This window comes from Sinocyclocheilus rhinocerous, unplaced genomic scaffold (genome assembly GCF_001515625.1).
Source record: "Sinocyclocheilus rhinocerous isolate Xijiao unplaced genomic scaffold, SAMN03320098_v1.1 scaffold945, whole genome shotgun sequence".
Lineage (NCBI taxonomy): Eukaryota > Metazoa > Chordata > Actinopteri > Cypriniformes > Cyprinidae > Sinocyclocheilus > Sinocyclocheilus rhinocerous.
The window spans coordinates 232,325-246,974 of record NW_015629570.1 but is presented as its reverse complement, the minus strand read 5'-3'; the positions used below and the strand labels follow the sequence as shown (position 1 = coordinate 246,974).

The window sequence follows — 14,650 nt, the reverse complement described above, 5'->3', positions numbered from 1 at the left end:
TATAAGTTGCATCAACGATTTAACAGACTTTAATTGCAGTGTTCTTAATCTTTATAAGTTAGTAGTACTGTTCGGGTTTACAGTGTGGGGGCGTGTTAGAACGAGCCGTTTTAGGTAGGTGTGGCTGACTCTTAACTTTTATAAAGAATATCTCTTTGGATTTGAGACTTTAGTCTTTGCAACTTTACAGATCTTCTTTATGCACCAAGAGCTTGTAACACTCCAAAGATAAAGGAAAACTTGAAATCGCATCATATGACCCCTTTAAGGCAAGTTTTATCAAGTCATAAATGGCAGTTTGCCACCTTTACTCAGCAAGTGGTGCATTTTCAAAGCTTGTGTTCTAGGTGGTTGGCTAGGCATTCTGGAAGCTTCCAAAGACTGAAAGAGCTTGGCAGCTGACTCAGCCATATCTAAACACTCCTAAAATAAAACCAAACAGCATGGGGGCACTCCAAGACCATCAGGCTAGTAAAGAAAACGATCTAAACTGAGCCATTTCAATGTGATTGGTTTAAATATTTGCAGTGGGTTATCGCCAGCTAACAGTGAGCCACTTTTTTGGGGTTTGGTGTGGCTTCTTTTGTATAAATGTCACTATAGTCACATAGCCAAAGCGTTTTGTTGTAATACAGCTTATATATATTTGTTTGTACTAAAATTACTGGAGAGCTCTGTAATCTCTAGATATTTCTGAAAAAATTGATTAGGTGTATTTTATCTCAATTTGCTGACAGTTTTGTCTCTCTGTCTGGTTTAAACTGACCGTCTCTGCCCCTAAGGGTTCAATAATGCATTTAAAAGATTTCCAACAGCTTTTGCCTGAGGACTGTCTGAGCCCTGACATTTTTCTCGAATAGCCATGGTGTGGTGGGACATATTTTACATGCTCCTTTAGAAATCAATGTGAAACATGACCTTCACCTCTCCCTGCCCTCTGGTAGCATAGCTAAAATTTGATTATTTTTCTGTGGTTCTTTGACCATAACCGCAACACTTTGACTCATTCTACAGTCATTATTTTAAGTGAAAGTTTGTATCGATGCTTTATGTGGCTGCTACTGTATTCAGCAGTATCGTTTAGAGTTTCAAAGGGAAAGCTGAGACTTCTCACTTTCTCTCTCTCACCTACTTGCATTCTAATTTGCATACTATCTTTAATAAATAGTATGCAAGATTAGAATTTGTGGATTCTAAATGATAGTATAGAGCCCACGTGGTATGGTATTTCAAGTAAAATGTTAAAGTGTACATCTTTGGGTGCTTTTTTCAGGTGAAATTGCTCACAATCCCTTGCACAACAAAATAAAGAGCTTGTGACTTATGTATGAACTTCAAAGTTAAGAAATAACTTAATATTAAATATTAAAGGTAGATTAAATTAAAGCTTGATGATAGAATGTTTAAATATTAACACTGAAGCTGTGTTAGATTTTTTTACATGTATATACACACGCTTCTAGCATGATTTGAGCTTTAGCTTCTAGCTCAAATGTGTATTTATTAACTTTTAAGAAATAGTGAAAAATAAAGGATTAGCTAGATGTTAAAGGTTATTTTAGCTAGATGCTAACACTCAAAACATGCTAGAAATTTGTTTGTGGGTTAGTTAGATTTTTGAAGGCGATTGACTTTTTTAGCTAGATGCTAATGCACAGATCTGTTCTGTGTTAGCATCTAGCTAATATAAATGTATGTCAAAATATTAGCATACTTGCTTAAATTGCTCACTATACTTTTAATGTGTCGTACAAGTATGCATTGTCTTAATCTTATAGCTCAAATGTGTTAGCATGTCCATTTAGCATTCATCACAGTAACCTTTTCAGAACCTTATTAAAGCCCTATTCGCACGGGATTAGTATTATCTGGGGACCTTGTGTGATTTTGAAATTACCCCCCCACATCTGAATTTCGTGTGGTGCATTCACACGGGATAAGCGAAGCCTGTGATTTTACTCGAATTTACTGACTTATCTCCCGGATACCCGGATGTCAAGGGTTTGAGAGTCCCGTATGGTCCAGATGGATTAAAAAAAAAAAAAGAAACTTAATATAGTTTCGTGCGCTGTGTCGTTTACATTTCACCAGGTTAAAATAATATATCAAGCTTTATGCTTGATTTATTTGTAACACATTAACCTCAAAACCTTTTCAGCTTTCTCTTTCTGCAAATTGTATGGTGTAGCGATATGATGACAGCACCCAAAATACTATCAAACACTCCAACGCAGCTCCATTCTTCACGAAAGATGGATAAAAAGGCGCACAGCAAACAAAAACCTCGAAAAATGATATACGACCCGCCAAATGCAGGCCAAATCACAGAGATGCCGATTCGCACGGGACTAATATTATCACAGGACCTCGGTGTTCGGCGAAATATGGTAGGTCATTTGCGGGGGAATTTTTACTTTACAAATTACAGACATGGCCGATTCGCACGGGATTAAGATCACAGACAACCTCCGCAATTATTACAAATGACTGGAGGTCACCAGGTAATACTAATCCCGTGCGAATAGGGCTTTTGACTTTTGCTAACCGCACCACAGCATGAACAAATCGAAATCATTTGGAATTATTGCTCAAATTTATCACTGTGCTATCAAGACCTTCCCTAATCAATAACATCTCACAACTGAGATCAAGCTAGTTTTGTCAACAGAGGTCATTCACTTTTTTTTCCCTCTGCACAGTTCTGACAGCAGACATTTGCCGTCAATTTATTCCCTTACCCCTTCAGACAACAAGCCACGTTAACCTCATGGCTCTCAGTTAGGGCTGTCTGATCTGGGTGTCTTGTGGTGCCAGCGGTGGATCTTGGCAGGTCTAATCTATCTGATGATGGGGGAAACCAGGTAATGCCAAGGGAGGCCAATATAAATCCAGCAGCTATGATTCGTTTTTCATGGCATAATAGATGCCATGATGGATCGCTTGGTAATTGAACGTTTGAGATATCATCCCATCATTGAAATGAAAGTTAATGTAAGGGAGTCAGTTGCAAACATGGAAAGATAATGTTTGGAAATGATTGAGTTGCAGTATAAATGTAGTGCATATTATGTTTGTGTTATCATGAAAATATCAGGGACTTTTAAAACGTTTTTTTTTTCCAGACCTTAAAAAATTAAGTCATAGAAATTTCGATGACACTTTACAATAACTTTCCATTAGATAACGTTAATGCTCATTGTTAGTACATTTTGAATGCAGTTATTTTGTTACAGTATTTATTAATCTTTGTTACTGTTAGTTAAAACAATTATAACTTTTCATTGTTAGGTTATGTTAGCCCAGGTCCGTTAACTAATGTTTAACCGATACAACTTTTAAAAATGCATTAGTGAATGATGAAATCGCCATTAACTAAGAATAATAAATATTTTTAAATATTGTTAATTGTTAATTCATGTTTACTAATGTATTGAACCTTACTGTAAACTGTTACCAAACTTTCTGTAGAAAATCAAATCCGAAAGTCTGAGATTACTGTTGAAAATGCTATTTTGCGTTTTTCTTTCATTTAATTCATATATATTCAGATTTTGAATCTGATTTTTAAAAACACACCTTTTCTGTTCTTGCCTTAAAAATCTTGCTCGACTGCCGTGGTCACCATTTACTTTTATTATGAAGAAAAAATATCTCCTTTTGTGTTCCACAAAAGAAAGTAAGTCATACAAAAAGACATTAAGGGTGAGCAAGTGATGAATTGTCATTTTTTGGATGAACTATTCTTGTAATATGTTGGCTAGAATGCAGAACAGATCTGATATTATACATTCTCCCACACTAGAAAAAAGCCTTTCAACTAGAAAATAAAAACTCAGCTCATTATTCTTGTCACTAGAGAGATAGAAAATCCTTGGAGGGTTTATTTTATGCAGTTTTACAACTAAGAATGAAAATCTTTTGTCTTCCACCCACTCATCGGATTGCCTTCCCCCCCCTACTGTTTCTTTTCTTTCCATCTTTTTTGCTTCCCATCTCTCACTAAACTGCCGAAACGCAGGAAGCCACAGCAGGCATCTAAACTGTAGAAAACGAGATGCCACTGTTCCTAAGCTCACAGGTCAATTTCATCTGTCCTTCATTCCCGTCAGGTTGTCTGCGGGGAAAGTGGACTATATTGTACCGAGGGCGAGCAGCGCGGCAATCCCATTTGAGAGCATGTCTCTTATACTCGACCGTTCAGCCACTATTCTGAGACCCTTAATGGGTTTTTCTTAGTGATTGGAACTTTCCTGTAAAACCTGAAATTAGTTGCAATGCCACTTTCAGGCCTGAGACCCTGAGGACCAGTTTTTCTGCGTTATAGTAAGTTTCGCTCAAAACTTAAGGACTACTTCAGTCGTTGATGTGGTGTTTTCATTCATAAAGCTAAACCGGAGATTCTTATCAGCTGTAATTTGTGATTTAACCTGTTAGCGTTCCACTGTACCAATATGTAAATATATTTAAAAGATATATTATGTATTATTATTTTTAGTAAATTTTTTAAAGATGTTGGTTTTATTTTAATTACATTTAAAATATATTTATAAGCTGATAATTAAATGTATAATATAATGTTATCATTTTATTTTGGAAGTATATACAGATTTTCTTTTTTCTTGTTCTCATTTCTTTGTATTTACAAACCTTTGAATTTCACCTCAGGTATTTACCTACATAACGACACCACCCTAAATCCAGTCATCTTCCCATTTGTATGTTGAATCATCGTATTGAGCTTGGCATCTGAAGTCTGATGTTATGAGAGCTGTTTGACTTTGATAACACTGTGGTAGTGGCTGCTAGGCAGTTTATTCAGATGTCGCCCTGCATAGATGGTAAAGTTTACATAGAGCTCAGAAATTTGCTCTATTCCAAACAGTAGCGTTCGTACTAGCCTCATTAAAGCGGTTGCATTCCGAACAGGTGGCCCCCTGGCCCCCGGAATGTTCTGTGTTCTAATTCCGGAACATTCCTTTGTGATGGATAAGCACAAGAATTCAGACCATGCCTGAGGTCCTGTTCCTTCACGATTCATCATTTTCTTTATTAACCAGGTAATTGAGGAGGCATTCTGGTCCGATTGGATACAGCCAAAAACGCTCTTGTTACCTTCCAGTCGCGCTCCGGTATGGAATTTACATTCCTGTGAGTCTGGAATCTGGATAGGCGATGTTGTCAAGCTCTGCATTTTTCGAGTCAGATTTTAGACAGAAAGACGGATAGGAAGCCATTCATGCTTTAGCAGACTTCTAATTGAATTTGCATGTTAATTTTTCCTAAGTTCTCATACCAAAACATCCAATCAATTATGCTTTCATGTGACTTCTTTTGGGTCTGACTATATTAGTGGATACTCTTTATGGTCTTGCCAGTAAAACAAACATTGTAGACTGAAACGTTGTTCCCATTGTTTATGGAATTTTCGGAAAGGCTTACAAAGATGAAAAAAACTCAGGAAGTGAATGCATAAATATAAGTCTATTCAGAGAGCGCCAGTTCACCAAACCTTCTCTGGAAATAGACTCTTGATCCTGGGCTGACTAGACGCATTCAAATAATAAATAAAGCATCCATTTTAGGAGTAAAGAACCATAGGAGACTCATTTATGGAGGGAATAGCTGTTCAAATCCGGTCCTGTGTGGTCCAGCTCTTTACAGCATGGTTGGTGTAGTATTCCTGAATTAAATGATTCTTATGCATGAAAAAAAACACACACCTGTAGAAATTACTCTTATGAAGTGATTCTTTTTAGTGAATTATACAGTACATTGCAACTGATATGGTAAAAGCAATTTTGCCACCACTGTTTGATTTCCAAACTTATGATTATTTTGATGCAGATCTTTTTAGTGAATCAAAGCATATAACAAACAATGTTGTCAGATTTCCAAGTAAGTGGCTCTCATGTTACAGTTCATTTTAGTGAATCAAAAACATACAGCATAACCAGTGTAGTCTGATTTTTGACCAAATGATTCTTGTGAACCTAGGGCTGGGTGATAAACAGTAGCTAAAAAAAAATATCAATGATATAATGTTTCAATATCGCTCGGTATCGATAATTATTGACATTTTTTATAACCTTTTTTAAAACAAAGAGCAATAGAAAAAAAAAATTGTGGTTTAAATTTAACCACTGTATTTTCAAATCAACCCGATAATTATTGACATTTTTTATAACCTTTTTTAAAACAGAGCAATAGAAAAAAAAAATAGTGGTTTAAATTTAACCACTGTATTTTCAAATCAACCCAATTTATTGAGACAAACAACTAATTTTTTTTTTGTTTGTTTTAACAGTCAAACACAATAAAAATTAAACAGATATCTAATTTCTAATGTTTTATATGCAGATTAAATAGGTCTTAAGGAAACGTTTGGCTTGTTTCCCGAGGCCACAGGAGGACGCAATGAGCAAAATAATGCAGCATATGATGTCAACGCAGGGAAATAACTGTCTATAAAAAAACGTGCATTACATCTAAATTAACACATATAAATCAATTATAATTTCGTAAATTGCATAAACAATTATGAACAAAACAGCATCATGTATTTATGCATTGCTTAATACAAAGAGCTGAATCGCCCATCACGGAGATTGCATTTAAAAACATAAGAGACGCAGTGAAAAGGAATAAACCTCCACAAGTTCGCGACATGTTTTCTAAAAGTTTAAACTGTTTTAACTTTGCACGGTTACATCTCTTGTGTGAGAAGCGAGGGCAGCAGTCATATTTGTCCGTCTAAAAATGCGCTGAATATGCATCAGCGTGAATGGCTTGGTTTCGGTTTTCACCTAATCAAGATCTTCTCCGCATTGAGCTTCTATATTTCTCTAATATTTTGAATGCATAGTACAGCAGCGGCGCATCTCGTGGGCTAGACTAACAAAACATTAAAATGCAACAACGTCACTTACATCATTATCACCGCATCTCGTGCGCCACTGATGACGCTCCCTCGCACTCCACAGCACTCAACTCAGCATGTGTTCTTGTTTGTGTGTGCTGTCTGCGTCACTCATAGCACGTGCCTATATCGTGCACTATATCGTTTTATCGCCCAGGCCTATTATTTTTTTAGCAAATAAAATAAAACATACAGTTTGCAACCACTCTAGTGTGTTTTCAAAACTAATGACTCCTTTGTTGTTTTCAGTGAATCAAAACAAAAAGCACAACTGGTGTAGTCCGATTCCAGAAGGAATTACTTTTATGAGGTGATTATTTTTAGAGAACCAAAGACATATAATGCGACCAATGAAAACAAACCAGTTTTTTTAGTAGTTTAAAAAATAAATAAAGTGTGACCAGTGTAGTCTGATTCCTGAATAAATGAGTCTTATGAACCAGTTATAGCAAATCAAAAACATACAGTTTAGACTTATGAGCTGATTCTTTTTTTAATGAATCGAATGACTCTTATGAGCTGGTTACTTTTAGTGAATCAAAACAAAGTGCTGTGTGGCCTGTATGCTCTGGTTCCCATTAAATGACTCTTAAAGAATCAAAAACATACAGCCCTTAAATTTGAAGCAATCTGTTTAGAAAGGTTTACAATATATGTTGTAGAGGTTACATAAATACAAATGGATATTTGAGATCTTTGCAAGTAATTATCTGAACGACTCATCAGTCATTTATTAAAGGTTAGCTGAAGGTGTTGTTTGGAGCAGTAATGCAACGCTGTACATTTCTTGCGAGACTTCCAACAATAATACATTACAAAGCCATTTGGCAAGAAAGAAAATTACCCGGGGCTGTTTGGCCGAACTTATTTTTCCCTCTAATGACTGTGACATTTTGCCATCTCATCCCAAATGTCAGGATTCAGCAGACCTCTTGGATGTCAACGCAGGGAAATAACTGTCTATAAAAAAACGTGCATTACATCTAAATTAACACATATAAATCAATTATAATTTCGTAAATTGCATAAACAATTATGAACAAAACAGCATCATGTATTTATGCATTGCTTAATACAAAGAGCTGAATCGCCCATCACGGAGATTGCATTTAAAAACATAAGAGACGCAGTGAAAAGGAATAAACCTCCACAAGTTCGCGACATGTTTTCTAAAAGTTTAAACTGTTTTAACTTTGCACGGTTACATCTCTTGTGTGAGAAGCGAGGGCAGCAGTCATATTTGTCCGTCTAAAAATGCGCTGAATATGCATCAGCGTGAATGGCTTGGTTTCGGTTTTCACCTAATCAAGATCTTCTCCGCATTGAGCTTCTATATTTCTCTAATATTTTGAATGCATAATACAGCAGCGGCGCATCTCGTGGGCTAGACTAACAAAACATTAAAATGCAACAACGTCACTTACATCATTATCACCGCATCTCGTGCGCCACTGATGACGCTCCCTCGCACTCCACAGCACTCAATTCAGCATGTGTTCGTGTTTGTGTGTGCTGTCTGCGTCACTCATAGCACGTGCCTATATCGTGCACTATATCGAACATTTTTTATATCGTTATCGAAGAAGGTGTATACCGTCGATAAATATCGATACCGTTTTATCGCCCAGGCCTATTATTTTTTTAGCAAATCAAATAAAACATACAGTTTGCAACCACTCTAGTGTGTTTTCAAAACTAATGACTCTTTTGTTGTTTTCAGTGAATCAAAACAAAAAGCACAACTGGTGTAGTCCGATTCCAGAAGGAATTACTTTTATGAGGTGATTATTTTTAGAGAACCAAAGACATATAATGCGACCAATGAAAACAAACCAGTTTTTTTAGTAGTTTAAAAAATAAATAAAGTGTGACCAGTGTAGTCTGATTCCTGAATAAATGAGTCTTATGAACCAGTTATAGCAAATCAAAAACATACAGTTTAGACTTATGAGCTGATTCTTTTTTTAATGAATCGAATGACTCTTATGAGCTGGTTACTTTTAGTGAATCAAAACAAAGTGCTGTGTGGCCTGTATGCTCTGGTTCCCATTAAATGACTCTTAAAGAATCAAAAACATACAGCCCTTAAATTTGAAGCAATCTGTTTAGAAAGGTTTACAATATATGTTGTAGAGGTTACATAAATACAAATGGATATTTGAGATCTTTGCAAGTAATTATCTGAACGACTCATCAGTCATTGATTAAAGGTTAGCTGAAGGTGTTGTTTGGAGCAGTAATGCAACGCTGTACATTTCTTGCGAGACTTCCAACAATAATACATTACAAAGCCATTTGGCAAGAAAGAAAATTACCCGGGGCTGTTTGGCCGAACTTATTTTTCCCTCTAATGACTGTGACATTTTGCCATCTCATCCCAAATGTCAGGATTCAGCAGACCTCTTGGATGCTTTCAACAAGAGTCTTCTCTTGGCCGAGAACGCAGCGAGGGCCTTTGCCTGGAAGATCAGGCATGGATTGGCTGCAATAAAATGAAAGCGTGCTGAAAGACAGATAGAGAAAGAAAAATTGAGAAAAGCTCTGGAAAAAAGGAAAAGAAAAGATGGAAATTGCTTTTCCAGAAAAGCATTACCGCATTCATACAAAAGACTATTTGCATCCTGTGCTGTCAGATACTGTCACAGCAAATATGTGGCTGCCATCACAAGAGAATATATATATTAAAATAATAATAATAATTATATTATATATGTATATATATATATATATATATATACACACACACTTTTATAAATTAGATGCAATTATATTTTAAACATATATTATATTGATGACTATGAATGCTTTTGTAAAGAAATATAATAAAAAATAATTTATAATATTTGTTTATATGTATTTTAATATACATATATAGATTTATTTTATAACGTTAAATATATTTAACTATATTGTGGTGTTTATTAAAAAAATCCTGTTTTTTGCATCGTTAAGTGCTTCTGTGGGCATTTTCTTGGCTTTTTCCCCCCTCAAACTAAAGTGCCTGTCATTTAGGTTTAGATTTACAGAAGCATTCTGAAGTTGCAGTAAAGAATATTTATGCGTTCCTTAAACAAAAGAACTCTCAGTGCTGCAGTGGAATTAATCAGAAGTCGCCTCACAGCTTTATCATGCTTTTGAAGCGATACTCTCCTGTTCTGGAAGTTTCCTCCTCCCTCATCTCACTTATACATGTACAGTGTCTCATAAAGCAATGAAAAGGAAGTCATTGACTTTATTTACCCAACAGGGAGGCTGTTCTCATGATTGTATACATCTTATCATTTGGCTGAAGTTCTCCCACGGCTCTAGTTGTGCTTTTCTTTCCTTTCTTCCCTTCTTCGGCAACAAGCATGAAGGAGAGCGGGGATTACCGCTTCATTCTGCCGGACCCCAGGGGTCCCTTCTCATTCCAAACATGGCTGTGTCTGTGTGTGTGTGTGGCAGGAAACCTGGTCGGTCGGGTTCTTTGAAGGGTTCAGTCACTCATTCGTGGAGGCCACAGAGAGAAGACTACAAATTCCTGACCTTGCATTATTTTATATTTTTACATACCTTATCCATTCTTGTTTCATGACTGGATGTATTGTTGTTCTCCTGCCACATCTGGACATCTATTTTAAAACACAATTGACTTGATATCAATCAGATTTCACTCCTAAGGGAGGTTAGCTCACTTTCGGGTGTGTGTGCTGAGAGATGTTTAAGCTGTTTTGCATGAATATATGAGGTCCTTAGTGTCACATTATATTATTTACAGTGGAGATCTAAATTAAAGAACAACCTTCAATTTCCTAAATTTCACTCAAAGTCACTGCTTAGTTCTATTTGAAGTTATCCTAACAGGAGTAGAAGGGCAGTTTATTTTTTTATTTTTTTATTTCATAAATTAATTATATTCTGAAGCGCAGTGTAAAAAAATTATCAAAATTATAGGACACTTACAGGTACCTCCAATTTATTGGTGTTAATCTGGCACCTGGTGCTAATTTCCTTAATTATATGACAAACCCTATTTAACTGGCAGCATTCCTTTAATTTTTACTGAGATTGCAAGATGGCGGGGCGCTCTAAGGTGACTGAAACCCTGCGACAGGAAGTTGTCTAGATGAAGGCCAAAGGGAGTTAAAGGGCCAACACCCTCTCAGTCACTGCAAGAGAAGCTGGTCATTCCAAATCTGTGATTTTATTGAATATTGTAGCTTTACAATGACACTCATTCATTCAAGTCCCCCAAAAAGGCTTGTCGTCCACGTAAGACAAATGCACGAGAAGACAGGATAATGCAGAGACTCTCAATGGGGAATTGGTTCAACACTGCAGATGGAATTGCTCACCAGTTCAGCGCTGAACAGGGTAAGGATCTGTCTTGGCACATTTAAGAGAAGTCGGACTGAAAGCACACTCTACAGTGACCAAACCTCTCATCAGCAGAAAGAATCAAAAGGCTAGACTCACCTTTGCTGAGGAGCATTTTGTGTGGAGAGAGGAGAACTGGTCCAAAGTTCACTTTAGTGATGAGAGCAAGTTTCATTTATTTGGGTCAGATGGGAAACATTTTGTTCTGTGTCAAACTGTTAAAAGACTGAGCCCAGAGTGCGTAAAGAAGTCAGTGAAAGGTGGAGGAGGAAGTGTCATCGTTTGGGGATGTTTTCTGCAGCAGGAGTTGGGCCTCTTGTACAGATACATGGCAGGTGAATGCAAATGTTTATCAGAACCTCCTTCAGCAACATGCAGTTCCTTCCCTGCAAGCATCTCCCAATCAGCCTGCAATTTTCACGCAAGACAATGTTCCCTTCACAAGACGCGTTTCAAAAAGGCGGGGCATAGAGGAGAAACAATAATGTACAGTATGTGGAAAATAATGTGTTTTTTTAACCTTAAACCACATAAACACATTTCATTACACCAAATACACAAAATAATGTTCTTTTTAGCAGCATCATATGACCCCTTTAAAACCTCTGGAAAATCCTTGGCAACAAAGTTATGGCTAAGAACCTCATTACAGTTACCAGACTGGAAGAGAGTGGAAGAAGAGGGCCAAGATCACACGAGCGCAATCTGAGAAACCAGTAATGTCCTGTGGCCGCAGATGTGCTAAAGTCATTCAAAGCAGGGGCCTCTACACATCCTACTAATTTCTGATAGCTGGAACCTTCCAAAATTTTAGTTGTAATCTTCTTTCATGCTACAGTTGTTACTGTTCTCTACTTTTAATCACTGAGTTTAAAATAAAGGTTTTTGTTAAAATGCGTTGGATATTTTGTCAAACACGTTAGTAGTGATATACCCTACAGCTAATATTCCTTTAAAATTTGATTGAAGATAAACAATATTTTAGAAAAAATCAAGTATTTATAGATTATTCTCTAATATTGATCTCCACTGTATATATAAAAAAATAATGTATATATACTTATAATATAAAATATTATAAAACAATAAAATGAATATAGTTTATACAGTAAAATAAACTAATACTGTTTAAAAGTTTGGGGTCAGTATGTTTTTTTTTTGTTTTGTTTTTTTAAGAAATATAAGTATACTTTTATTCTGCAAAGATGCATTAATTTGATCAAAAGTGACAGATCAAAAGACATTTATAATGTTAAAAAAGATTTCTTTTGAACTTTCTATTCATCACAGAATAAAACCTGAGATTTTGAAGGTCATAAACAAAAATATACAATTATTCCTAATAAATGAATGGCAAGTCTGGCACACATGTAAAAAAGGCTTCATGTTATATAGAAATTCAGTTCATGATAAAAAATCAGGCCTATTTGAGTCAATACATTATTGTGTATTATGGTGCTAGAAAGATCTCCAGTCATGTTAAATTAAAAGAACGCAAGCATTTCAGGTCAAGTGTGACTTAAAATATTAGTGAAATTGCAGTGCAACATTTCAACCTTTGTGTAAAGCTCATAAAGATGAAATTTTTGTCCCACAAATGTAAGTTTTTGGCCTTTTTTGTTACTATGTAGATGCTTTAAATCCTTGTACAGCATCAGTAACTATCATTCTGGAATATTAAGCTAATATTTTTATCTCTTACTCAGGCTCTTTTGAAGATCGATTGTCAGGGTTTGGTGGCCCGACTCATTATGGACTTCGTGTTGCTGACGACTGCAGTGGAAGTGGCACCTCGCTGGAGGGAGCTCGCCGAAAAACTCGCCCACGTATCCAAGCAACAAATGGAGGCCTATGAGGCTCCACACAGAGACAAAACTGGGATGGTGGACAGTGAGGTGAGGACACAAAACCTCCTTTTCAATATAGAAGAGTAGAGTTCACATTCGTGAATTCGATCAGATGATATAATCTCCATTTATCTTATCATTTCAGGCCATGTGGAAACCAGCCTACGACTTCCTGTTGACGTGGGCCGCTCAGATTGGCGACAGTTACCGCGATGTCATCCATGAACTGCACATGGGCCTGGACCGAATGAAGAATCCAATCACCAAACGCTGGAAGCACCTCACCGGCACCCTTATCCTTGTCAATTGCCTCGACTTGCTTCGAAGCTCCGCCTTTAGCTCCGCCCCTCAGGATGACTGTGCCATTTAGCTCCATCTCCTCACAATTAAGTTTCGACATCACCTCAGAACTTTTAACAGACACACACTTTTCTACGTCACCGTCAGCTGTGAGTTTACCTCAATTCAATAGCCGTGAGGACTTCCTGTACCTGTCCACGTCCATATAAGGGCATGCGGAAAGCCAATAAAGCCAAAACACAGAGTGTTTAAAGTGTAGCTATTTTTTTTTATTTCTGAAGGCGTTTTTATCAGTTTTCTTCTTTGTGATATCTATATTTTTTATACCGGATGGCACAAAGGAAATTTTTACGATCACTTTTTACGATCACGCATTTTTCAAGAACAATTCTTTTCATAAAAAAACAGATTTACATCTTTGTTCGTTACTGAAAACGAAGGTCTATTTTGTGACATCAGATTTATCCATGTTTGTCTTGGTCTGGATGTTCTGTATTTCATTGCCAATTGCTCAAGCATTCCATATTTGTGATTTTATTCCACTGATTTGTTGTGTCAGTTGCTTTGCACAGAAAGAAGAATTAGTCTTACTAGAAACACGAAACACTACAAACTGGTTACGTGAGAGGAAGGAGCATATGGTGTGTTGAGATGGTAAGTTCAGACTGTGTTTTGTCCCTTCAAGCTTTTGCAAGTTTGCATTTGTATGACCAGATATCGCACCATGTACTAGGTATTAAATTGCAGTGTTGCTTTAGTTTCAATTGTGAGTCACTCATTCAGTGTTTCTGTCAAGAAACAAATGCAGTCAGATTAATAAATGAACAGATCATAGCGTGATTTTATGACTGATGATTTTTTGTTTTACATTTATATTTTTTGTACCTACAATTTTTCATTTTTAGACTTTTGTGTTCTTTTATGTTTTATGTTCTAAAAGCTTTTTTGTTGGTTTTAAAACATAATAATCATTTCTTATACGTCCTGTACATGTCAAGGAGATTTTGTGCTGTTTTTTGGAACAGCATGTAGGGAAAAAGTGAATGTATGTATTTATACATAAATATTCTGGTGTTTTAGAGTTTTGTCACATTTATAACTTGTTTTTGTGCTAGCTATTTGAGATGTTTGAGAGTAACTGTTTGAAAAGTTATAATTCTCACATTGTCTTAGTATATTTAGCAAGAAAACAAATTAAACATGCTGTCCCATGTTGTTCCCATGGATTCAA

The 14,650-nt window shown here is 36.2% G+C and overlaps 1 protein-coding gene across 1 annotated transcript in view; it reads left to right on the top strand.

The window, feature by feature from the left end:
- The window catches only part of LOC107739319 (SH3 domain-binding protein 4-A-like), a 39,619-nt gene extending 25,317 nt beyond the window's left edge, over window positions 1-14,302 (top strand). Inside the window, exons 4-5 of the mRNA XM_016551407.1 lie at window positions 12,979-13,167; window positions 13,265-14,302. Coding sequence (XP_016406893.1) covers window positions 12,979-13,167; window positions 13,265-13,489 — 414 coding nt within the window. The 3' untranslated portion in view covers window positions 13,490-14,302. The remainder of the gene's footprint in view (window positions 1-12,978; window positions 13,168-13,264) is intronic.
- The last annotated feature ends 348 nt before the right edge of the window (window positions 14,303-14,650 follow it).